At 41.8% G+C, this 27,314-nt stretch overlaps 1 protein-coding gene across 2 annotated transcripts; it reads right to left on the bottom strand.

Annotated features, from left to right (window-relative positions):
• Nucleotides 1-4,276: 4,276 nt before the first annotated feature.
• SMPDL3A (sphingomyelin phosphodiesterase acid like 3A) lies at nt 4,277-26,952 on the bottom strand. 2 transcript variants are annotated; one of them, XM_084624800.1, is made up of 9 exons: nt 26,039-26,062; nt 23,290-23,371; nt 21,938-22,151; nt 18,794-18,938; nt 15,645-15,741; nt 13,146-13,324; nt 11,693-11,873; nt 8,089-8,213; nt 4,277-7,145 (listed from the first exon to the last, which is right to left on the bottom strand). In XM_084624800.1, the coding sequence occupies exons 1-9, from the start codon at nt 26,045-26,047 to the stop codon at nt 6,846-6,848; spliced, it is 1,332 nt and encodes a 443-aa protein (XP_084480926.1). In that variant the 5' UTR covers nt 26,048-26,062; the 3' UTR covers nt 4,277-6,845. The 2 variants fall into 2 exon arrangements, with proteins under 2 accessions (XP_084480926.1, XP_084480925.1); XM_084624799.1 differs by lacking the exons at nt 23,290-23,371; nt 26,039-26,062 and adding an exon at nt 26,761-26,952.
• Between the last annotated feature and the right edge of the window lie 362 nt (nt 26,953-27,314).

Below are 27,314 nucleotides of genomic sequence, written 5' to 3'. Positions count from 1 at the left end.
ATTTGGTGGGGAGGTAGAACACAAGATGACCTCAGCTAAGTGGTGATCCATGCTATAAAGTTTATTCTGGCCTGTTTGAAAAAATTAGAAGTTATTTACTTTGCACAGTAACTGGAGTTCTTAGAGATTTGTTTTGCATGTGCAGATTCCATTAATGGTATGCATGCACCCTATGTGCTCAACTTCAGAATCTTTCGGCCAGCAGCGTGTGCATGGGTCTTTGTGCTTGTCAGAAGGGCATAAAAGGGTGGAGAGCATAGGCGCCAACTTTTCCTGGTGCCGGTGGGTGCCTGACCCCCGTCGCTCACCACTGGCCCCGCCCCGACTCCACTCATGCTCCACCCCCATTCCAACCCCTACCCCAAGGTCCCAGCCCCAACTCCGCCCCCTCCCTGCCCCTATTGGACTCTTTCCTCAAATCCCAGCCCCAGCCCCACCTCTTCCCTGAGTGCGCTGCTTTCCCCTCCTCCCGCATCCCTTCCAGCACTTGCCGCCATGAAACAGCTGTTTTGTGGTGGCAAGCGCTGAGAGATGGGGGAGAAGTGGGGACGCGGCGTGCTCAGGGGAGGAGGCAGAGGCCAAGGTGAGCTGGAGCGGGGGGGGGGTGAAGCGGGGAGCTGCTGGTGGGTGCAGAGCACCTACCAATTTTTCCCAGTAGGTTCTCCAACCCCGGAGCACCCATGGAGTCGGCGCCTATGGTGGACAGCACCAACTGCCATCAGTTTCCACAGAATCTCAATATAAGGAACTCTAAAGTGAAGAAATGGAGGTCAGGTCACGGAATGTGCATACGGACAACACATCTCAAAGAACTCCAGTTACTGTACAGGCAAGTAACTTGCCATTCTCCTTTGAGTGATTGTCCATATGGACATTCCACTGATGGTGACTCTCAAGCAGTCAACCCCATGCATTGGAAATAGGATCTCACAGTCTAGGAGAAGAGAGACTGGAGTACGCCTTTCCAAATGCAGCATCGGACCTGGAGACTTTGATAACTGCATAATGCTTAGTGAATGTATGAACTGATCCGCAAGTAGCTGCTTTGTGTATACAAGATGGAGCTATTCTTCAATGAGGTTGCTGAAACTGCCTGAACACTAGCAGAGTGAGTCTTAAGGATGGTAGGCTGGTCCTTATTTGCTGCCTCATAGCAAGCCCTTAAGTTAGTAAGGCTTTTGCCACAGTCCCACATGACATTCTCATAAGCAAGCTAGGGAAACGTGGGCTAAATCAAATTACTGTAAGGTGAGTGCACAACTAGCTGAAATACTATACTCAAAGAATAGTTATCAATGGTTCACTATCCAACTGGGAGAGCGCATCTAGTGGGGTCCTGCAGGGGTCAGTCCTGTGTCTGGTACTATTCAATATTTTCATTAATGACTTGGATAATGGAGTATGCTTATAGTATTTGCAGATGACACCAAGCTGGGAGGGACTACAAGCACTTTGGAACAGGATTAGAATTCATGAATTTGACAACTTGGAGAACTGGTGTTAATTCAACAAGATGAAATTCAGTTAAGACAAGTATTTCACCGTGGAAGGAAAAATCAAGTGGACAACTACAAAATTGGGAATAACTGGCGGTATCATAGTACGGATTAAAAGGATCTGGGGGTTCTAGTCTATCACAAATTGAATACAAGTCAATAATGTGATGCTGCTGCAAAAAAGACTAATATCATTCTGGGGAGTATTAACAGAGATATGTAATATGTAAGAGATGGGAGGTAACTGCTCTGCTCTATTTGGCATTGGTGAGGCCTCAGCTGGAGTATTGTGTCCAATTCTGGGTACCACACTTTAGAAAAGATGTAGGCAAACTGGAGAGCAACAAAAATGATAAAAGGTTTAGAAGATCTGACTTATGAGGAAAATGTTTTAAAAAACTGGGCATGCTTAATCTTGAGAAAAGACTGAAGGGGGACCTGATAACAGTCTTGAACTCTGTTGAGGGCTGTTATAAAAAGGATGGTGATCAGTTGTTCTCCATGTCTCTGATGGTAGTACAAGAAGTAATGGGCTTAATCTGCAGCAAGGGAGATTTAGGTTAGGATGTTAGGAAAATCTTTCTACATATAAGGGTATTTAAGATCTGGAATAGGCTTCCAAGGGAGGTTTTGGAATCCCCATCACTGGAGGTTTTTAAGTACCGGTTGGACAAACACATGTCAGGGATGGTCTACTTGGTCCTGCCTCACCACTGGCACCTTGACTAGATGACTTCTCGTTGTCTCTTCCAGCCTTAATTTCTAGGATTCTATGATTGTCAGAGATCCATCTTCACAAATATTGGGAAGATACAGCCTTGTCCTGAAGGCCAGAACACATCTAACTAAGCTGGACAAAAAAATTTTGGTGAACAGCAAATTCACTGAAAAATTCATTTTTCAGTTCAAACAAAATTCAGCTCAATTTCATCAAATAGTTTTGGCAAAAAAAATTGGAAAACAATTCTAAAAAGTTGAAACCACTCACTTTGGCCATTTCAAAACAAAACATTTCAACTTTTCATTTTGAAAAAGCTCATTTCAACCATTTCAAAGCATTTTATTTTGACTTTGCACTTTGAAATGGTTATTTTGTTTGGACATTTAGGTCATTAAAAAAAAAAGATGAAGAATATCCCAAAATGAAAGCCAACATTTTTTTTGTTTTTGGTTAAACAAACATTGTGTTTGACCCAAAACATAGGTTTTATTCATTTTGTTTGTTTGTTTCAGGGGTTAAACCAAAAAAATTCAGTTCACAACGTAAACTATTTACATACTGCATGTTTTCTAGAAATGTGCAATTCCCACGGCAGTAATTGTACTTGAGGTGCCCATCATTGGCAGCCCTGTATCTTTTGCAAGAGAAGCAGTACTTAAACCCCAGGGACCTCAAAGAGGTCATTTTCATAAAGTCCAAATCAGTTGTTTGTTTGCTTGAAATTTGCCAGTGGATAAGAACAACTATGAACAACTAAAACTATAACCATAACTACACAAATAGAGCTGGAGTACACAGCAAGCCCTTTGCCTGGTTGACAGAAGGCAACTGAGAGGAAAGGATAGCGGTCTGTGAACTCCACCCTTTTGTATCCTTGCTGAGGCACATGAGGAGCTGCATGGTGTACACGCACTGCAGATACTGCTGTCCAAAAGACTCTGAACTTGAGTACACGGGGTGTTTGTGCACCATTAGTGGAATGTGTATGAACAATCACTCAAGGGGAAAAAAAACTATCCTTGCTTACCTTCTAAATTTTGACTCTAGATACACTTAAAGGACTTTTCAAATCCACTAGGTGGTGTAATTTGTCTTTTTCTGTTAAATATAGCTTTACAAATATTCATCAAAATTAATCTCTAAATGTAGGCAGGAATACGTAATTATACAAATTATGAAGCAAGAATCTTGTCGTACAAACAATAACCTTACAGAGGTGTATAGATTTATTAAGGCCAGAATGTAGTATGTCCTCCCTCCTCACTGAAGTTATGATTAATTAAAATAGCTACAGTCAGGAAAGGGGATCTGATTTCAAGAACATTCATAGAACCAAAAAGAGGGAATTCAGTAATTGCCTTGAGTCCCCTAACTCCAACCTAAACCTGAATTAAATTAAAGGGGGAAGTCAGCTTTTATACCTTTTTTAAAAATGCCTGAAGGATCAGACTTCACTCTGTAGGACTTTATTCGCCCATGCAAAAAGAAAATGGGCGCTAAGTAACCTGTATTGATACTCAAATGTTTCAGTAATTAATAATTAGAAGAAATTATTGAATCTGGGGTCTTTTTTTCTAGTCAGATAAAATTTGGACATTTCTATCAATTTCAAATATCAATTTTCCTATAAAGCTTTGAGCCTGTGAATTTGTATTAGTTCCCTTCAGGATCTGGTATAAAAGAATGACCAGTGATGCCTTTGATTTACTAGTTCACTGTATATGGTTTATGGGGGGTGGTCCTGTGGGTCCTGCTTAACATTTAGACTCAGAAGCCACAAAAAAAGGAGAAAAAAACAAGTGGGGCTGAATTAAGCAGAACTGGCTATGAAAAAACATAGTTAACATCTCAGCTGCTATTGTCATTGCACCATCTGCCTATGTTTCCTCTTCATGTATATTTGCATAACATATTTTATCAGTGGAGAGTTCAGGTTGCTCAAGTGCATTTCCAAACAACAAAACCGCTAGAAAGTCAGGAAACTACCAATTAAGCTAGCATTCACCAATTCACGTTTCTTACCATCTAAATACCAAGGTACTCAAACACACTCACAGAGTGCACAAGTAGCTCTCTTTATTTTATTTATTTATATCCTGATACATCTGAGATTACCTGTAGCAGATCAGTTGGATGGTAAGGCGGGAAGGTTATTTTACTTCCATTAGAATGTAATCAGACTATTTGCTGGTATTCATTCTAAATGATTTATTCCACTTTAAAGGGGGTGGGGAAGGAAAACCACAGCTAGGCAGACAAAACATAGAACATTTCAGGAAATATAATTTAAGAGAAATATTACATTAGAAATTTGGCATAAAAAATGAGGTTAATATGGTGTTTCTACCGGTATTTCTATATTTTACACACGCTCAAAATATGAATGAAATGTTAATGCAACAATTAAGTTTGTGCACAAACTTTTTTTAAATTATGAAATACAAGTGGTCAAGTTATCAGAGAAATGTTATTTTGGACAGATTGTTCCTAACAGCAATGGGAAAATACTACAAAATATAATGTGGGTGAGTTTGCTTTCATAAGAGGGCCTTCATACTTGTATTTTCTTATTTTATTTTAAAAACACATCTTTTCTTTTGAATTAATGACACTGCCTCACTTTGAAGTGTAAATATATATCTTAATGCAAAGACATACAGTTTGGACAAACACCAGGAATCACAGCAATGCTTTTAAGAAGTCAGTCATGCTGCATTCTAGTGTGCAAAGGCCAGTATATGGGAAAGATGAATAGAAAGTGTGATCTAATGATCAAGCACATTCTAAACATTCATAGGAAGGAAGGAAAGGAACACTGTCAAAGTATGGAGCCTTGTTTACAGAGAATAAATTGAAAAAAAGCCAGACTAATTTCTCTTACCTTTTTTTCAAAGTCCATATTGCTAGAGTTGAGCATGTACGGACACCATTTAAAATTTAATGAGATTTCCTATTGTGCATATTCGATGACCTGCTCAAATGTTAATAACATTGAAAGATTTGTTTCAGAATGCGAACTTAGCAAAAGCAAGCATTCCTCATTGGAGGATCCTTATATGACAAGTCTAAGATATTTGATCTAAAAAGTTAACAATATTTTTTTCCTTACTATTTTTTTTTAAATTTCTTCTTCATAACCAAGAACTGAAGGGATTTTCCCCTCAGACTTTCCAGAACAAATTTCACTTTTGGGTTGAGACAAAACATGAGATGTTCTCCAACAGCAAAATCTATCTGTAAGTTAAGGCCTCATGAAAAACAAGGGGTTAATAATGGGAATAGTTTTGCAACCATAGCTGTGGCTTTGGCTACCCGTGAATAATATATGTATTAACCACAGTTCTCAAACTGTGGCCCTGTGCTCCCTGGAGAGCAAAAAATGACTTCTCATTTCCATATGTTGAATTGCATTAAAAGACATTTAAAATACTTGGATAATATTACTTTTTCATGCAAACAATAGCTGCAGCTGACTCAGGGAACCGGTGGTCTGTGCAATCACAAACCAGAGGAAAGGTTGTCCATGAGAAACTCTGTATTATGATACAGTCCACCCTATGAAAAAGTTTCAGAAGTCTTGTGATAGGTGCACATTTGCCTGTATTACATAGATGAATGCGTGTTCATATCTCATTAGTAACTTCCATTGATTTAAACATGATTTGTGTCTCTTCATTGTCAAAAAATCTGTTAATATAAATACGTATAAATCTGACATTACCACTAAATACACAGCTTTATAGGGAGAAAGATCCTCAAAGGCACTGAGGTGCCTCCCAGGGGTGTTAGTTTCCAAGCACCTTTGAGGATCTGAGCCTTAGGGTACCATCTACACTTGGAGCTGGGGGTATGATTCCCAGCTCGAGGAGACATACTCACATTAGCGCTGATTGAGCTAAGCCGCTAGAAATAACATGTAGCCACGGCAGCACTGGCGATGGGACAAGCTAGCTGACCCAAATATGTACCCATCCTAGGCATGTGCTCAGGGAAGCTAGCCCATCCCGCCATTCACGCTGCTGCGACTACACTATTTTTAGCACGCTAGCTCAATTAGAGATAGCAGGAGTATATCTCCGTGAGCTGGGACCCACACCCCCCCGCTCCAAGTATAGACATACCCTTAGTGCTGGATAGTCCTGTGTCCTTCAACTTTCAGTAAATATTTACGGATCACAAAGGTGTGTGTACTGATTGTGTGATAACTTGACTTACACACTTACACAAACATTGCTTTTAGCAGTGTTACAGATTATAATCTAAACAGCGTATATATCGCCCAAGTATTCAAACCAAGGTGCCTAAAGTTAGACACCTAAACCCATATTTACACACCTGAATAAAAATGGCTTGTTTTCATAGGTACTGAGCAACTGCAGTGCACATTTACTGTAATGGCTGTCAACAGGATCACTGAAAACTCAAGCCATTGTTATTAAGGTGTTTAACTTTAGACAAAGCAATTGGGAAATTATGGCCAATATATTTACCAAGAATAAAAGATGCCTCCCTGTAATTCACAGAGGATTGCCACAGGCTCCCACTTCAGCAGAATGGGGGAACAGATTCCTTAAAATACAGGCTACATAACAACATCAGTACCGATCACATTATACTTCCTCTCCACACTATCCCCGTTGGATACAATCTGTATAGAAAGATCGATCTAAATACTGCATTGCACATATCTGGCTGGTCTTGCAGTCCCCTTCACAGACAATGCTTTTGTCATAACTCACAATGAAATTATTGTAATATTGTTGAAACAGTTTGCTGTGTGGCACAGTGAATTGCTTTGCCATTTCATATAACTTTTCTGGCTTCAAGTCTTCAATACCGTATGTTTTGGTCAGGATGTATTCTAGTTTCCAGTTCGATTCATTTTTCATGTTGGCTTCTGTGAGATTCAAGTAAAACTGCCAAAGGTCCTACACGTTTAAAAAAAGGGGGGGGGGGGGGGAGACACAGTTGTATTGCTTGCTTCATTAAGTTTCTTGAATGATATATTGATTAGGAAGCTGTCACTGCTTATTATTCACAAATGAATAAAAGGTCATGCCCCACCCCAAGAGCTGGGCTCACACCATAAGCTGGCACTTGCATTGCAGTAATGGTGGGAGGAGGAAAGAGAACAGAGACACAAATGAGGTAGCTACGGTATTGGAGGTGCTTTCCTTCAAAGAAGAGGGTAAACCAAAGTCCCTTTTGCACATCTCTGGTGGGCTGGCCAAATGAATGTTAAAACCAAATCTAGGCTACATATAGGGAGAAAAGCATAGTAAGGGCTGAACTCACTTTTCCCCAGGCACCATTTGGTGGCATATGGATGGGTGGCCAGTGGAGGCCATGGGAAGAATGTAGGGAAATGAAGACTTGCAGGAACGAGGGTCATGTAAGAAATGGGCAGCAGATATGCACATAAGCTTTGCCATTGACTCCAGTGAGGCCAGGATTTCACCCTGAACCTTCTGGAAGTTCTCTGAAAGTGTTTTATACAGTGCCAGACTAAGTGCACCAAAGTTATGGTCTCTATCACCAAAGCTCACGTGTGTCTAAAGAGACACCTATCCATACGTGCCAGAATTTTACCTGCCTTTTCCACGGCTGAACACGGATTTTTTCTGACTCTTATTCTGTGTTCTAGGGTTTACGCAGCAGAAAGAAAATGGGAAGTGGATCTTTCAGGCTCAGTAAAGGTTGCATAGTTCCTATTTGAAGATTTTTCCTTTCCTCCCCACACCCTTCTCCGCCTATCACTGAGGAGACAGAACCCAGCACCAATCTGGCAGCAGGACACCCAGTATGAAAAAGGCTTGAGCTATAGCTATTTTAATACTTAACACTAACACAATTCTTTTAATCTTCACATACCAACAAGCTATAATGAAGAGGATCGTATTGATACAGTCTGACTCCAGGATTGTTGGACTCTCTCTGCACCACACTTTTCACTGGTGTCACAGCAGGTGCTACAAACAAGGAATTTATTGGGTTTTCTGAAAAAAAAAATTGGGAAATAATCATTCCCTTTAGGGTAAATGCTTTCAGAAATGCATTATTTACATTTGAGAACAAAGACGACAAGACCTAGGGTGCTTGGCTTAGGTACTTTAGGGACTTTTGCACAGGAATAGCTATATCAGTGCAACCGCCCAGCATAGAGTTGCTGTGCTGGTACAAACCTAGATAAGTCTCACCCATATAAACTCCACTTTACCTCAATGCAGGGCATGTACACTGGAGACTTGCACCAGAATAGCTACATTGGCACAACAATCCAGAATGTAGCAATGCCCGACGTATCCAGTGCATTTCTGTTGTTAGCCTGGTGACAGATATGGCAATTTCCTGCACCACCTCACTGAAGAGAGACAAAGTGGGTGAGATCATTTTTCTTTTATTGGACCAACTTCTGCGGTGAAAGGGAAGAGCTTTTGAGATTCACAGAGCTTTTCTTCAGGTCCTTATTGAATTAAGTCTATGTATCATTGTGGGCCAGGGATTGTATGCAATTCCATGGGGGATGGGAACAACAGTCCTCCAGGAACTATGAATAATGTGGGAGTGAGTAGGCAAATTTACTCAGGTTATAATACCTCCAGGGAGCTACCACCACCAGGAGAGATTCACATATACTGATTCAGACTGGATTCTCTAGAGAACCAACCATCAGAGAAAGGACTTTTGGATAAACAGCTTGAGTTTAAACTGTCCAAGGGAGACCCCAATCCTTCCTTTTATTTTTTTAATATATTTTCTCTATAATGCTTTTACCTTCAGAATAAATGTGCTTGCTTAGAAAGAGCTGGGCGTAACTTAACTGTAGGTAATTATGCTGCCTATAGCCTCTGAGGAGAAGGCAAAGCAGGCCTGCTCCAGCAGTCTGATTTGCTGGGGAACTCAGTTTAAGCAGGGAGCTGCGCAGCCTGGAAATACCCTGGTCAGGAAGGAGAGAGACACATCCAGTGTTCCTTCTAATTTTTCCCATGCACGTGCAGAATGAATTTTGTTACGTGCACCAATATGGAGGCGATGTATTACACATCACCTCCATATTGTTGGTGCACATAACAAAATTAATGTGGTGGAGGTGGGGCCAAGGGATTCAGAGCGTGGGAGGAGGCTCAGGGCTAGGGCAGAGGCTTGGGATGCCGTGGGGTGAGGACTCCAGCTGCGGATGCGGGCTCTGAGTTGGGGCCGAGGATGAGGGGCTCAGGGCAGGGGCAGAGGGTTGTGGGGAGTGGGCTCTGGCTGGGGGTATAGGCTCTGAGGTGGGGCCGGGGCTGAGGGGTTTGGAGTGCAGGCTGCCTTGGGGCTACAGTGTGGAGAAAGGACTCCCCCTAGCTCTCTTTCCCTGAGCAGCACCTGGGCTGGGGGCCGGGGGGGAAAGGAGAAGAGGCACCTCTCCCTGCAACAGCAGCTCTGGGCTGGGGCCGCAGGATAGGCGCTTCTCTGTGGGTTGGGCTGCAGCTGGGGAAGGGGTGCTTCTACCCCAGCAGATCCGGGGGAGGGGGGCTGGCTTAGGGGTGGTGGGGAGAGGTGCTTCTTCCCTGATCACGGCAGGTCCGGGGCTTGGCTGGGGCCGATGGGGAGAGGCGCCTCTCCCCACTGCAGCCTTGAGCGCCTGCACAGAGCTTAATAGGCTGCTGCATGGCCGCAAAGCTTCGAGGGAACTCAGGAGACATCTCCACCCAAGAGAGCTGATAGCTGGGGAGCCAGAAGCCTGAGCGTGGGTGCCCTTGCTGAACCATGGAGGGGGAATTCAGGTACAGGTGCCCTGATCTGTGACAAGCCTCACCAAAGGACACAGATCAGAGCTATCTTCAACTTACGTGTTACATGCAGCTTCCTTCATGTTTTTTGCATTATCAGAAAGCCAGGAGCCTACAACAATTTGCCCTGAAGCTCACCTAACCAGACTCTGAGAGAAATCCCTGCTGGCATCTGTTATATCTACCCTGCTCTTTACAGCAAGTCAAAGGGAGGATATTTGAGGACTTTCAGTAGCGAAAATACACAGGTACATGTATTTAGAGCATCTCTATGAAGAAAGTTAGATATTCCTTTATGCAGCCAACATAACAGTGTTGAAGGCCACAAGCAAGTAGGAGCTCTGAAAGCTGAAGAACGGTGCTGGAAAGCCAGCAGATTCTTCTGAAGGAGATAAAATGGACTCTGTATCTCAATACATGGATTTTGCCTGCAAATTCCAATTGAGCTTGAATTCAGCGAAGCTTTGTCAATAAACAAATGCCTGAAATGAGAACACACTCTGAAAAGAGCAAAGTCATAGTTAGCAAGATTAGACATGTAAGTGCCTATTTTTGTCAGAGGAACAAGACAATAAAACAGATTTTGAAGCAGAGTGACTTGCATAATGCAAACTGCAGTGACAAAGCAGCAAGGTTGGTCTGTCCCGCGTACTGAAGTTTGGATGTGTAGTCAGTTAATTAAATGTGCAGCCAGCCCAGGGAACATCATCTGGGCAAAACACTGCCTTAACAGACATGGTAAGAACAAACTCTGTAAAGGTGGTTCTCTCACTTGGTGTGATTCCTTCTTATTGGGGTGTCAATGTGAAATTGGTCTATGTTAAGAGGACAGTGACTTAGAGTGCAGAGCTGATTCAATGAAGGGTTTTAGGATTGTTTTTAGAAATTCGTATAAAACCTATTATAAATGTGGAGTCAATTATGGTAAGTTTATAGATACTGTAATGAACTCAGGCACCGAAGTCACTGTTCTATGGTATAGATACAAATATTTAAGCAGCGATTTCTATTAGAAACAACATCCTTTGTAGCCACTCTGACTCTTAAAAATAAGTTATTTCAGAGCACAATGCAAAACCTTCAAAGCTAGGTGCTTATCCCAAAGAGAAATCACCTGATCAAGAAGATGGCACAAGCAGAGATTTCTTTTCCCAACCCCTGCCCCTTATCTTAATTAACTTTGAAGCAGCAGGGAACCCATGAGAGGGGTTCAATAATGATGCAGGAAACACAAAAAGCAGGACATGTTTCCTTGGCCTGAGAACATTCCCTTTGACATACATAACACACAATAGGAACTGGCCAGTGCAATTTGACCATGTCACTGAAAGAGAGGAGAGGAAAGACTAGTGATGCTTGTCTAGGAATTACTGGCGTTCATTAAAAGAGTGACACTTAGAAAGCCTCTTCTAATATCAGTAGAAAAGGAAAATGTGGACAGTCTGTCTTACAATACAATGCGAGGTTCTTCTGCTCAGTTCTCATTACAGGAATTTGGGGAGAACAGCATTTATACAGTGTTGTCGTAAGTGTTCAACAACCTTGATAAAAAATAAATAAATAGCATTTTCATCCCCATTTCTTTTTAAAAATAATTCACACCAGACTTTGACTGGCCCCAATATACACCAGAACATTCTTTTACTTGGAGCCAATCAGGAAAGGATGCAGCAAAGACACTTGTATTCTACAAACATCATTACCTTTCTCATCCAGAAGGATCATGATGCTATCTCTGTGAGTATGTCCAAAAAACTGTCCAGCAATAACATCACTATACTTGCGAAAAATCTTTACTAATCTCTCATTGTAATATCCTCTTATGGCAGTAATGTTCCTTGTGAAAGGCAGATATCCTATTGGCACATGTCCTATCACATATACCTAAAAATCAGATAAATACAACACAATTAGCATCCTCATATGAAGCAAACATTTTCAGCTTTAGCTTAGAACTGATTAACACTGAGTCTCATAATAATGCGGTCTTTGAAAGACTTTGTCAGTCTGACTACTGTAAGTTAGTTTTGTTATAAGCAAGCATGAGTAGTTAGTAACAGAGTATAAAGTAATTATGAACCAATATTTAGTAACCTTACATCAGAAAATGGGCATAAGCAAATACATTTATTACAATATTAGGGAAGTGGCAACTCCTAAAACTAAAGCTACATACATTTCCCTTCTAAGCCTTTCTTTTTGAACATTCACAATTTTTCGAAAAATATTTGCCATGGTGACATTTTTTAGCATTGTTCTTTGGACTAGTGTGAATATTTTGGGAAAGGCTGTGCAAAAAAGATTTCAGTCGTTTAGGAGACAAGGAGAGTGAAAAAAATATACTTGTTCCATTATTAACAAACAAAACAAAAAACTTTGTGTTGTTTTCTTGAACTGTTTTATGTTCCAAAATTGTTTGATATTTTATTGTAAGGTTTAAGAAATGGCATATGACTGTTTGATTAAATATTGTAGCCAATGTTTCCACATGGGGGACAAAACTGTATACACAATTTTAACTTTCATTTCCTTACTTCTGCATGCTTAGTAACCTGAACAACATTTTGTGTATGCAATAAGGATAGAGTTTGTGAAATATAAGACATGCTTTTCATGTGTATTATCTGCTAAAGGGAAAGAATGTAATATTTGTACTTCAAGTACATGTACAAACATACCCATGTTCTTTGGTACCATGTTACAGATGCAACTTTTCAACCAAGTTCCCATTTAAATAGCAGAGACGTCCTCTGCATCAAGTCTTGTAGTTTTGTGGATAATTCCATTTTGGATTTCCTGGACTATGAAAGTACTGTAATAGTCCTTATAATGCAGACATGATTCTGATCTCACTTTCACCAACACAGATCAGGAGTGAGGTCAGAGTTATAATGATATTAAACCTGTATAAGTAAGACTACAGTCAGGTCTCTTTTTTCTTTCCTATTGCTCACTACTGCATGTAGCGGGTAGCAAATATACATTTCTTAAAGCCTCTGCCCTGTCAAATCAATTGCAAATTCTAAAATAGCCCTGAAACTTGATTCACTTCTTTCTTTTCCTTTTGCTAGCTTTCTTTCAATTTACACAAATAGATATGATGGATACTACTACTGACATTGAGTTGATTCATTGTATTCTGCGTGTAATGCCTACCTTCTCCTTCTTTTGAAGAGAGATTTCTAGTGTGCTCTCCAACCACACTAACTGGTTGGCCGGGTCAGTTATATTCAGAGTCACATGGTTGGGACTGTAATATAGATTTGTGTTCAAACTGATTATCCTGAGTGGTTGAGGGCTAACACTGGATTGAAAGAGTTGGGTATAAAAGCCACCTGTGAAAACAAGATCAACAGAGGAAGACTGCTTTCAAAACACAAGTTTAACGTGAAAGGACTAAGCTGACAGTTATAATAGTAAGACTTCTATCAACCAGATTCTGAAATGTTTCCTCATATCGAGCAGCATCTTATTTCTCAAGTAATCTAGTTGATTTCACTGTATTCAATATCATTCAGAGGTGAGGAAAATGACACAGGGCATTTTTTAGGACCACTTCTACTTTTTGCACTTTATTTGTCAATTTGCATGTGTGTATGAATTGGATAACTGCATAAGTGGTGCTAAATGCAACAATAATATCCTAGACATTTGGGGGGATTCTCATTAGCATTGTGTGAGTTCACTGATTTTCCTGTAGATATAGGACGTCTGATTTCCAAAACAGAGATCCAATTAAAGAAAAATACAATGTTTTTTCCATCCATTCTGGCTCATGAAAGGAAGCCTACGTTGTGCAGTAGTGTGAAAAAATTAACCCACGACTCTGGCCAACCCTCTATAGCAGCAGTGGGCAAACTTTTTGGCCCAAGGGCCACATCAAGGCGTGAAACTGTATGGAGGGCCCAGTAGGGAAGGCTGTGCCTCCCCAAACAGCCTGGCCCCTGCCCCCTCCCACTTCCTGCCCCCTGACTGCCCCCCTCAAAACCCACAACCCATCCAAGCCCGCTGCTCCTTGTCCTCTGACCGCCCTCTCCCAGGACCCCCTCCCCTAACTTCCCCCTGGGATCCATCCCACCCCTTATCCAACCCCCCCTGCTCCCTGTCCCCTGATGGCCCCAACCCCTATTCAGCCCCCCACCCCCTGACAGGCCCCTCGGGGACTCCCACGCCTATCCAACCCCCCCTGCTCCCCATTCCCTGACCGCCCTGCCCCATCCAACCGCCCCGCCCCATCCAACCGCCCCCAGTCCCTGTCCCCTGACTGCCCCCCGGAACCTCCTACCCCTTATCCAACCCCCCTTACCCTTACCATGCCGCTCAGAGCGGCAGGAGCTCGCAGCCACTTTACTGTGCTCCTGGCAGGAGCGGTGGACCAGAGTGCGGGCGGCGCAGCGAGTTGAGGCTACCGGGGGGGGGGGTAGCCCTAGCCTCCCCAACCGGGAGCTCGAGGGCCGGGCAAGACAGTCCCATGGGCCGGATGTGGCCCGTGGGCCATAGTTTGCCCACCTCTACTCTACAGCATACAGTAGAACCTCAGAGTTACGAACACCAGAGTTATGAACTAACCAGTCAACTACATACCTCATTTGGAACCAGAAGTATGCAATCACGCAGCAGCAGAGACCAAAAAAACAAAAAACAAAACCAAATACAGTACACTACTGTGTTAAACGTAAACTACTAAAAAAATAAAGGGAAAGCAGCATTCTTCTTCTGCATAGTAAAGTTTCAAAGCTGCAGTAAGTCAATGTTCAGTTGTAAACTTTTGAAAGGACACCGTAACATTTTGTTCGGCATTGTGAACATTTCAGAGTTATGCTCCTAACTCTGAGGTTCTACTACAGATGTTGTGGAGCGGATCCCTTGGCTAGTATACCTCCACTGACTTCAATTAACACCATCTGAGGATCTGCCCCTGTGTGTGTTATTTTTCTCTTCTTGCTTTCTCTTCTTGCTCTCAAGTCCTTCTTACCCAGTCTCTCCTATTCAGAATACCCACCCCCAAATACTCCAGTTCAAATTAAACTTCCGAACTCACAGTGTTTGTGGGGGTTGGAAATTGAGTTGAGTTTGTCAGCCCGTTGGTTTAAAAAAAAAAAATCATTATTGTATCAGCCTACATCTGATTAAATTAGATACGGAACATTTTAATTAATTGTATAATCCCAGTGATTATTTACTAGCACCTCACTTTGCATAAAGGTGTTACTAGATCTTTGAAACTTTCTCTTTGAATTGCAAGTAGCCTCAAAGTAAACAAACAATTACTCTTCAATTTTTCTTTAAGTACGAATGTAACTATGGCTTCCCATACCCTTCCTTGATAGTTATGCTCTTATTTTAGATTGTGAACTCTTCCATGAAGAGAGTGAGTCTCTTATGTTTGTACAAAGCTTACAACATTGTAAGTGCTACCCAAAGCAGGGAATTATTATTACACTAGAACAAGAATAAAGTCTCTCTACAGGATTAACTGTAGACAGGAATTGCTATATAGCAAAAATCAATAACTCTTTTACCTCTGGAGAAACTGGGCCAGATGCTCCATTGCACTGATTCATCCTTGCAGTTTAGTGAAGTAGAGAGGGAAAATCTATAGAACTGTCAGTCCTCTCAACATTAGTTTTACAAAATGTAGCTACTATATTTTACCTTTCTTGAAGGTACTGATTGCCTCATCAGTTAGCCAAGGTTTCCAGAAATTTGCTACTGCACTGTAAACTTCATTGGCAGATACAGGCAGCTGATCCTGCCAAAAAACAGAACTTTCATCACTCTGACACACAAATTCATGGATTTTTAAAGCCAGAAGGGACCATCTGATCTGATCTCCTGGAAAACATAGGCCATAGAATCTCATCCAGTTACTTCTGTAGAGTAGTAAGGAGTGGGAGCTTAAGGTACTTTTCTGACTACAAGATATCACTGATGACCAGTGTAGCTCTGGAAATTCCTTTCACAGTAACAGAAAGATATGTGGTGCATGCAACAAAAAGATTTTTATGGCCCTACTTACATGCAAAGCCTAAAGATCCTTTGTCCACAGACCTTGAGACAAGAGATTCTACCCCAAGTGCCGACAAAGTTTAATTTTTTACATTTTATTTCAACAAATCTGAAAACCACCATAATGCTATTTTCCCCAGCCCTCTTTTGCTCCCAAGCTAAAAATGTAAACAGGTTTTTTTAGGGGAAAAAACTTTCCATCTTCTGTCTAAGTTTGATGAGAGAGTTCTCATCTCATCTCATGCACGTGAGCATTGCTTGGGTCAGATGAAAGTGCAGGAGTCCTAGTTAAAGATGTTGATAAAACTTTTTCACATAAAAGTCAAAACCAAAACGTTTTGTGGAAACAAACATCCACCCCCTCCCCCCATCCCAGAATAGCCTAGTGGTTAGGGCACTCTCCAGGGCTGTCAGAGGTCCAGGTTCAAATAATCAGAACCAAACACCTGAATTTCAGTCAGAACTGAATGTGAAGTCTCTTTTCTATGGCATTTAACACCACTAGTAAATGAGTGCCAGAAAAATTTAAAGCAATAGGATTAGGGCTTAACAACTCTGTTGCACAAAAAATTTCAAAGTTTCAAAATTTGTTTTTCTTTTTGAGGCAGGATGAAAATGACACCTTTCTGATTCACAAAACATTTTGTTTTTGACTCTCACTCTTGTCTCAAGGTCTGTGGACAAAGCATCTTCAAGTCTTTGCATGCACGTACAGCTATCAAAAACCAGTCTATATCTTTTTGTTGCATGTATCACACGTTTTTGTTTCTGTGAAAGGAATTTCCAGAACTGCACTGGTCAAATATATGGTTAGTGTTCATCCAACAGATATGCTTAAATCTAGCTCCAGATTTGAGGCTGAATTGTGTGTTCAAGGAGGCTTCGATCTGGCTCCCAAACAGAGGGTTGTGTTCTGTGTACATTTGGATTACACGCTAAATTAGGAAGCCTGGTCTAATTGGAGCTACCAGGTAGGCTTGTGCAAGAGGGCCAATGTGACAACAAAGACTGAAAGACTATTCAATGATATATTAATCTGTTGATACTTTTCTTATTGCAAAATATGTGGAAAGGACCAAAGATCATTAAGTAGCTTTACTCAATCAGTTGGTGTTCAGCATATTGGGGCATATTTCACTCCTGCTTTTGGACTGCAACAGCAGCTATATGTGCTGTGCCACATCAATGTCAGTTTGTGGCACATAGTGCCAATAGTAAGCAAGTGCCTATAGAAATATAGCCCATACAAACCTGCAATACCCTCACATTTTGTACAAACAGTGTCTCTCTTGTATACTCCCACATGATTCAAACTATGAGGAAAAAACATGGCAATTCTGCACATCAATGAAGTCTGATATTTCAAAACGAAATGCCATATAATAAATACTCACATGTTTTAGTGCAAAGCTGAGGGAAATAGGTGCAGTTTCACTTTAAACAGCAAACAAGTTTTTGGAGCATGATATTTATCTGTCCTAGTTTACTATATTTCAATGTGTTATGTTGCATACGCTTTACAAACACAACTCACATTCACCATGCAGGGTGCCCATTACATAAATGCCAATGTCTGCACTGAGAATTTACATCAGTCGATGTAAATGAGAATATTTGTATGAAGCTATCTTCCTCTAGATCTCAGGAGGTTGCTGCGTGTCAGTTATTCTCCCTAAACGTTGATATTCCTTTAAAAAAAAAGCCAAACAAATCTGAACTAAATTTCATTTAGGCAAAGGGGAGAAACAGATGTAACTATATATTATATTAACCCCTCTCCCCGCGTTAGGGCTAATGGACATACAGAATGCTGCTTGGGGGGAAAAAGGACTGTTTAGAGTGTGGGAGGATCTTACAGAGTCCTAGCTAATATTTAAAAACAAATTACTGCAACTGATCTGCTTATATAAGATCTACCTCTGCCCCTGAGATCTGGTGGGAGAATTCGGCCCTTACTCCTTTGAACTGCTGGATTAACTTTGAAATATGTTTAGTGAATATGTTCAGTTTCTAGTGTTCACTATGTTTTCATCTATGCCGAGAACAACATTGCTAACACAATGTGGAAGTCAGAAAGGCATTGTGCCAGACTGGAATGAACTATGGGACCAATAACTTGTCAGTGGAAATATCTGTAGCAGTCCCAAACAAGACCAAAAACTACTAATGCAATTTTTGATATTAGTGAAGGAACAGTGGGATTTTACATTGTCAGTTTTTTTTTGTTTTATGTCACCATTAGAAAGCAGAGGAAATTAATTACAAAAAATGTACACAGTCCTGATCCAATGTCCAGTGAAGTCAATGGACACACTCCCAATGAGCTTTTAAGCAGGCCTTGAATATTACTGGCACACTGACAGATCCCATTAAGGATGCCACCTGTAGTACTGAGCTCAAATATTAAATACATATGCATGATTTACCCAGCATAAAAAAATGAAATTTAAATAAATTGTGTATATGAGGTAGTGGTTTCATGATTTGTAAGCATCCAATTTATCTAAGTCAGTTTGCAATACCATAGGTCAATAGAAAGATTTGATCTGACATCAACATTAGTTCAGGTAACTTTACACACAGAGAAAGTTGTACTTTACATCACTGTAGTTTGGAAATATTTACACTCTGAAGATCTAGGTGTAAACTGGACAATCATAGGGTATGCTTCCAGTATAACACACAAACACACACACAAAATTTCATTTTTATTGCAGTGTTCCAGCTCTTTTAATTAGACTCAGCCATTCTGGTAAAGAAGCCCATCTGCTCATATTCCTAAAAACTCATTTTACCTGTGGCCAGTAGTCATGATTACCCAAAGCAGGAAACACCTGGAGATCTGGAAAGAAACTTTGAATGGTAGAAGTCATATTGCCAATAACATTAATGACCATCTTTGTGGAGAGTTCCTCCACTGGAACATGAGGTGGGCTATCCCTAAAAAGAAAAGGACTTCATAAGTGTCAAAGTAGTTACAACTCTGTAAAAAACTCCTCATTTGTTGTTCTGAACAACTCTGCCAATGCACCTAAATTCTGGCCTGGAATACTGCTACAGAACTCAAATAAAAAGCTAGTGTATTGTCTGAGAGGGTCCCTGCCAAGTCCCTCCTTTCCCCCCTTTATAAATAGGTTCCATGTTTAACAGAGAATCCCATGATAAATACTTACCACTATTAAGACTTCTCATAATCAAACCAACCCACTCAGAGTGGATACGTAATCTGGATTTCATTCCTTCACTCCCCCTCCCCCCATAAGACATTTAAGGGCAGGGGGCGGAGGTGTTATTTATTTCCCTCCCATTCTGTTGAAAATAAACTGCAGTGGGTTAATCTAGACTGGTCTGTTTATATATACACACTTGTCAACACCCTACCCCTGAATTTACATAGCACCTTTTAGCTCGAAAGACCCTGAAACACAAAGACAAACCAGTAATCATAAGCATCACTACCCATCACTAAAATAAATACCCACCACTAAAAATAAAGCATCCACTAATTTACACTGAAGAGGGAATTGTAGGTAGGTAGAATGTGGTATTTTTGCTAGGACACCAAACTAATCACTTCGAGTTCTTACCGAAAATACCATGGTAGTCCTGTTTAACTACTGACATGGCCCCCATCATCACAGTGTTCAAATGCTTCATAAGCATTTATCTTCACAGCATCCCAGTAATAATGGGAAGTATCATTACCCCCATTTTACAAATGGGGAACTGAGGCACAGACAGAGTAAATGTCTTGCCCGGGATCAACACAGGAATTGAACCCTGCTCTCCTGCATCCCGGGCCAGTGCTTCAACCACAGGAGCAGCCTTTGTTGATAAGTGGGCAGGTTTGTTCTAATTCTCATCAAAAAGAGCACCACCACCAGCACAATACTGAGTTATCAGTTCAGGACTGACTCAAAGAGGAGAGGGGTTCCTCCTGAATTTTCCTTAGAACCTGATTTTTTCTTGAAAGTCTCCCATCTGAGTAGTAGCCTGGCCTGACCCAGTCCTGTTCACCACATAAATATGAACCCAATATGCAGATTCAAACCAAAGACTGCCTGGTCCTTCAGTTGTTAATAGACGATGAGGGCAGCATTATAAAGCGGGTATCTTTTTTAACCAGCCACACCACACAATAAAGGACAGAGAAGTACTGCAGATAGAGAAAACGTAGCAGATGAAAATCACACAGGAGGTTACCATGGATACAGGAAGGTCTGACTGCGTTCAGGTACCTATAGGTCTCCCCTTCAGGAGTCTGTGACTAGAAGTATCCAGTGATCAGACAGCCTTCTCAAACCAAAGTGTTGTTTATTTTGTCAATGGGAACAATGCATTTAGAGAAAAAATATTTTAAAATAGTCTATACGCGTATCTGACCTAAAGGCTTACCATCATCTGATGGTAACCTGGCAGGCCTAACTTCTTCAGACTCTCCAGTGGGTGCCTTTGTCTCAGCCTGGTTCCCACAAACTACTCCACTCGTGCTTGAGAGTATGTTTCTTTTTAAACCTGCCACAGTTCTTTTGATCACCTATGCTCCTGGGTCTCTTCCTATCCTGGCATTATTGTCTCTTAACACCCACAAGTGTTTGCAGAGAAGTGGCTTCTTTTGGGTCATTCTTTTTCATGGATTCTTAAGAATTTAAAGTCAGATGGGACTATTAAATCATCTAGCCTGACCTCCTAAGTAACACAAGCCATTAAATTTCATCCATTTATCCCTGTATTAAGTGTATTAAGCCCAATAACTTGTGTTTGGCTAAAGCACAGAAAGGCATCCAGTCTCCCAAGAGATGGAGAATTCACCACTTTTCTTGGCAGTTTGGTCCAGTGGCTAATCACCCTTGTTAAAAATTTGTTCTTTATTTCTTTTTCCCTCTTGCTTGTTTTTGCCAACAGCCAGTATTGAACTATTCAAATATATTTAGACAGTAAACATCCCAATAACCAGGTCAACATACAATATGAATAAATTATTCCACTGCACCTACAAATCTTAAACATTCAGTCAGTCTTGCAACTTGTTAGTAGGGATATCAAATGATTAAAAAAAACCTTGCAATTAATCGATTAAAAAATAATCATCATTAATCACAGTTTTAATCACACTGTTAAACAACAGTAGATACCAATTTAAATTCAGCACGGAAGCATGTCCTCTGGAATGGTGGCCAAAGCATGAAGGAGCATATGAATGTTTAGCATATCTGGCACATAAATACCTTGCAACAACAGTACCATGTGAACGCATGTTCTCAATTTCAGGTGACATTGTAAATAAGACGCAGTCAGCATTATCTCCCGTAAATGTAAACCAACTTGTCTGTCTTAGCGACTGGCTGAACAAGAAGTAGGACTGAGTGGACTTGTAGGCTCTAAAGTTTTACATTGTTTTGTCTGAGTGCAGCTATGTAAAAAAAAAGTTCTACATTTGTAAGTTGCATTTTCACAATAAAGAGGAACTACAGTACTTGTATGAGGTGAATAGAAAAATACTACTTCTTTTGTTTATCTTTTAAGTGCAAATATTTGTAATAAAGTGAGCACTGTACACTTCATATTCCATGCTGTAATTGAAATCAATATTTGAAAATGTAGAAAAACGTCCAAAAATATTTAATATAATAAATAATATAATAAAATTTAAATTGGTATTCTATTATTAACTGTGTGATTAAAATTTTGATTAATCATGAATATTTTTAATTTAATTAATTTGTTTTACATTAATCACTTGCTTATAGCCCTACTTGTTAGTAATTCAGACAATGCAAGCGGAGCAGACAGAAGCAGCATTTAAAAGGCATCAGACTCAAATGTATTGCTGCAAACAGAAACAAATGTTTGAATATTTAAAACTAGTGCACTATGGTCTTCCAACTCTTCAAAGTGTTTCACTAACAAGGTAGCTATTGACTGACTCCATTACTTACCCTGTCCATATCATGAAGGAAGCTTGTTGTTCAGACTCTTTCATATACTTAAAGGCTGATAAAATAAGTTGATAAGGAGAATCACAGAAAAAATCTCCAAAAGGCCCAGGGTTGGAGGCATTAGCCCCTTTGGAAGAAGAACAAACTTTGGTGTGATCGCCAGTGATGTGGTAAGTAGGGTCTAAATGCAAGTCGGATACATGCCAGAACTGCCCTGTTTTTAGAAAACAAACAGTAATGAAAATGACTCTCTCTTGCCAAGGAGCTGAGTTTCTCCTTACAGTCTGCATTAAGATTGATGTAAGAGTCAACATCATCCTCTTTTGCCCATGCTTCACAAATCTATTTATCAACTGAGATTGAGAAACTAGCCCTGGTGAATGTGGGGCCTATGCCATCAAGTTTGCTGACTTTAAGCTTTCATTTTAAAAACTAAATTTCTTGCCTTCATGATTACAACGTCAACTTGCAAATGTGAACTGAATGTACAAGATGCAGTGTTGTAATCCTAAATCTGCAGACTGCGCCGGTGCTTCTGTTGCCCCTCAAAGTTTTGCTAAACAGGAGCAGAGTAAACTTAACAAACCTCTACTTGCGCTATATTGATGACATCTTCATCATCTGGACCCATGGAAAAGAAGCCCTTGAGGAATTCCACCATGATTTCAACAATTTCCATCCCACCATCAACCTCAGCCTGGTCCAGTCCACACAAGAGATCCACTTCCTGGACACTACAGTGCTAATAAACAATGGTCACATAAACACCACCCTATACCGGAAATCTACTGACCGCTATTCCTACCTACATGCCTCCAGCTTTCACCCTGACCACACCACACGATCCATTGTCTACAGCCAAGCTCTGCGATACAACCGCATTTGCTCAACCCCTCAGACAGAGACAAACACCTACAAGATCTCTATCAAGCATTCTTACAACTACAATACCCACCTGCGGAAGTGAAGAAACAGATTGATAGAGCCAGAAGAGTTCCCAGAAGTCACCTACTACAGGACAGGCCTAACAAAGAAAATAACAGAACGCCACTAGCCATCACCTTCAGCCCCCAACTAAAACCCCTCCAACACATTATTAAGGATCTACAACCTATCCTGAAGGATGACCCAACACTCTCACAAATCTTGGGAGACAGGCCAGTCCTTGCCTACAGACAGCCCCCCAACCTGAAGCAAATACTCACCACCAACCACATACCACATAACAGAACCACTAACCCAGGAACCTATCCTTGCAACAAAGCCCGTTGCCAACTGTGCCCACATATCTATTCAGGGGACACCATCACAGGGCCTAACAACATCAGCCACACTATCAGAGGCTCGTTCACCTGCACATCCACCAATGTGATATATGCCATCATGTGCCAGCAATGCTCCTCTGCCATGTACATTGGTCAAACTGGACAGTCTCTACGTAAAAGAATAAATGGACACAAATCAGATGTCAAGAATTATAACATTCATAAACCAGTCAGAGAACACTTCAATCTCTCTGGTCACGCGATTACAGACGTGAAAGTTACTATATTACAACAAAAAAACTTCAAATCCAGACTCCAGCAAGAAACTGTTGAATTGGAATTCATTTGCAAATTGGATACAATTAACTTAGGCTTGAATAGAGATTGGGAGTGGCTAAGTCATTATGCAAGGTAACCTATTTCCCCTTGTTTTTTCCTACTCCCCCCGCCCAGACTTTCTTGTTAAACCCTGGATTTGTGCTGGAAATGGCCCACCTTGATTATCATACACATTGTAAGGAGAGTGATCACTTTAGATAAGCTATTACCAGCAGGAGAGTGGGGTGGGAGGAGGTATTTTTTCATGCTTTGTGTGTATATAAAAAGATCTTGTACACTTTCCACAGTATGCATCCAATGAAGTGAGCTGTAGCTCATGAAAGCTTATGCTCAAATAAATTGGTTAGTCTCTAAGGTGCCACAAGTACTCCTTTTCTTTTTGCGAATACAGACTAACACGGCTGTTATTCTGAAATTTAACAAACCTGTGATCAGTCCCACTGCTGCTGTTCATGAGCCTGTGTGAGTGGTTTGAAACTGCCAAGAATCACATCCATTTCATTCTGTTGCCTCTGCTTGAGAAAACTGTTAAGTATGGGCAGCAGAAAATGACCCAAAATTGGAGGATGAGATGGGGTGGAGTGATGGAGATCCTCCTTATTTACCACTGGGTGTGGGGAAAGAAAGAAAGAAAGCACTTCTCCCTTCCAACAGCTAGAGGAGGATGGAGTTTCAATTTTTTCAGACATATACTATACAAAGGTGGATAGGAAAGAAGATGCCTCCTGTTAGGGTCCAGAAACAACCTTCTCCCCAGCAGCTCTGATAACAGGCAGCCTAGACTTCTTACCAGCGCATGGAGGCTCTACCAGACTTATCTTTTGTATCTGTCTCTAGCTACTAGGTGTCTGGTAAATTTTCAACTGCTGTTCCTGAGCACTAAGCAGAGACAAGCACCCAATGGACTTTAGGTGCATATTAAACTAAAAGATTAATTACAAAGTTACATATTATAGGAATACCGACCTTCAGATTTCAGATATGATAATAAATAGCCCTTTCAAGCTGTAGATTTCAACGCACTTTACAAAAGAGAAAATTATCTCTGTTATACAAAAGGGAAATTGAGGCATAGAGGCAAAGTGATTTGTCCAAGGTCACACAGCCTGACAATGGCAGAGCAGGGAACAGAACCCCAGTCAGACTCATCCTAGCATGCTTTAACCAGAAACTTATTTCAGGAACTTAAAAAGAAGATGTGAACATTTGAAAATTGTAATATTGCAATTTATGCTAATGGTTGCAAGATTTGTCTTCTGGAAACTTGCAGAGGTTTGCATTTGAGATGCATGAGTCACAGAAGCTGAGTATGGAGCAATAGTTCTTTTAAAACATGTATATAACTGGAAAAAAATAAAATCACACATAGAAAATGTGGAATTTGCTTTGCTGACCAAAGGCAAAACACAAGTTAATGTTTATTATAGCGGTATAGTTAATGTTTATATTATGTAAACACATACATTTCAGACATATTGCATTATTAAATAATGCAGGGCCTAGCCTGTATGCCATTGTCTGAACCACACATCATGCAGACAACATAACCTATACTCAGCTTTGGAAAGATTAGATTTTTTATTGGTAAATGTCAGTAACATCTATTTCACTGTACACACACACACACCAACCAACCAAAAAAAACCCCAATCTGGTTGTTCCATCTCAAAAAAGATATATTGGAATTGGAAAAGGTACAGAAAAGGGCAACAAAATGTTTAGAGGTATGGAACAGCTTCCATATGAGGAGAGATTAATAAGACTGGAACTTTTCAGCTTGGAAAAGAGACAACTGAGGGGGGATACGATAGAGATCTGTAAAATCATGACTGGTATGGAGAAAGTAAATAAGGAAGTGCTCTTTCTCCTTCTCATAACACAAGAACTAGGGGTCACCAAATGAAACTTATAGGCAGCATGTTTAAAACAAATAAAAGGAAGTATTTCTTCACACAATACATAGTCAACCTGTGGACCTCTTTGCCGGAGGATATTGTGAAGGCCAAGAAGCTGGAATGGGTGACGGGGATAGATCACTTAATGATTACCCGTTCTGTTCATTCCCTCGGAAGCACCTCTCATTGGCTGCTGTCAGAAGATAGATTATTGGGCTAGATGGACCATTGGTCTGACCCAGTATGGCTGTTCTTATGTTCATCAGTATTAGTCAAAAATTTACAGATAGGAAAAGTAAGAAAAATGCTACTTGAGAATTAAGAGTTTGATTTAAGGATATTTACTTTTGTATATTTTGACATGTGATGGTCACAATTTGTGTTTGGATGCTTATAAAGCTTTAAGATTTTGAATCTTAACGTCTACTATCATTAAATAATTGTGTGATCCCCCATTGTCAGACACGCACCCCCAATAATTTCCCCAAACTGTGAAAATTTAGAACAACAACAATTGGGGGGGGGGAATATTTAAAAATAAACATTGATCTTCTCCCTCTATATATTATTTAAAACAAAAGATAGAATTCTGCCAAGCCTACTTGTAGCATGCTCTGCTCAGGTCAGGCACCGGCTGATTGATTTATCTGGGAGCGTGCTGGGAGTCACGCAAATGCCTCAGCCTTGGGAATGGAAGTAAACAGCATGGCATTGTACGATTGGTGAAGAACAGAGCAAACTGGGGGAGGGGAGTGTATAAAAAGGAAAGGGGGAGGGGAGAATGCTTCCCCAGGCAGGGAAGTTTCTGGAGATTTAGAGCCAGGGGCAAAGGGAGGAGGGAGGCTGAGGCCATACGAAAGCAGGGGAGGGAACGTGGCCGTGCCACAGAGCAAGTTCACAGAGGCAGGGACAAGCCACGCGGGATGGATGTAAAGCTTTCCCAGGCTGCTAGTGAGGTGTCTCCAGTGAGCCACCTAAGGGGGGGGGAGGGAAGTCCCTAGCTCCCCCCGCAGCAGGGGCCCGGGAGGAGAGCTCCGTCTGCCTCTCGTTCTCAGCGTGGGCTTTGCAATTAATCAGCAGCCGGGGGAGGGGGTGAAGGGGGAGAGGGGCAGGAACAAGCCCGGCTGGCTGGAGCTATTGACTGGCAGCTCCTTTGTGTCGGGGTCGCTCCCGGTCGGGAGGGTCTGGCTGCAGGCGACAACCCCACCGAGCCGGGGCCCCAGCCCTGCCCCTCCGCCCCACTTCTTCTGGGGTGGGGGGAGGAAGAGAGAAGCCCGGCGGCTGCGGCTCAGCGCTGGCTCCCCGGCCGCCCCGCCAGACTCACCCACGGCCGAGGGCCCTGCAGGGGCGGCGGCGCCCGGGGCCGGCAAGCAGCACAGCGGCGCCAGCAGCAGCAGCAGCAGCCGCCGCCACAGGCTGAGCGCGCAGCGCCCGCCCGCCAGCTCCATGCTCCGCGCGGCTGTCCTGGGCCGGGCGCCTCTCCTGTGATCGGCCTCGGCAGGGGGAAGGAAGGTGAGCTGGGGCAGGTCACGTGGCACCCTGCCTGTCCCGCAAAGCAGCCCCGCCTTGCACTGAGCGCCGCTGGCCCGGCTGCCCCAGGCCGGGAGATCGAGCCGTGGGGGCTGCTCCTGCTCCACCCGAGCGGTTAGCCCCCGGCAGCGTGTCTGCACCGTACCTTGCACCCAGCCTCTGAAACAGATCTGAGCCCCAGCCCCCCCTTTACTCCGCACACAAATGAGTCCCAAGTCGGCAAGCCCGCAGGACCTGGGTCCTAGGACCCTGCTAGGGGGTGGGTCAGAGCTTGAGTCCTGTGGTGACTGGGTCCAGCGCCTTCTGTTCTGCAGTGTGGACACAGACCTGAGTCAGAAGCTCTGCATA

Source organism: Lepidochelys olivacea (genome assembly GCF_965140295.1).
Source record: "Lepidochelys olivacea isolate rLepOli2 genome assembly, chromosome: 3".
Classification (NCBI taxonomy): Eukaryota; Metazoa; Chordata; order Testudines; family Cheloniidae; genus Lepidochelys; species Lepidochelys olivacea.
Note: the sequence above shows the minus strand (reverse complement) of the source record. Positions and strands in the feature narration are given on the sequence as shown.

Bases quoted from the DNA above. Each gene is read 5' to 3' on its own strand.
- SMPDL3A (XM_084624799.1), bottom strand. From the start codon at position 26,884: ATGGAGCTGGCGGGCGGGCGCTGCGCGCTCAGCCTGTGGCGGCGGCTG. The intron at 13,325-15,644 runs GTAAAATATAGT...TTGTTTTCACAG, and splicing joins AATCAGTACCTTCAAGAAAG to GTGGCTTTTATACCCAACTC. The intron at 7,146-8,088 runs GTATGTGAAGAT...TTAAACGTGTAG, and splicing joins CTCTTCATTATAGCTTGTTG to GACCTTTGGCAGTTTTACTT.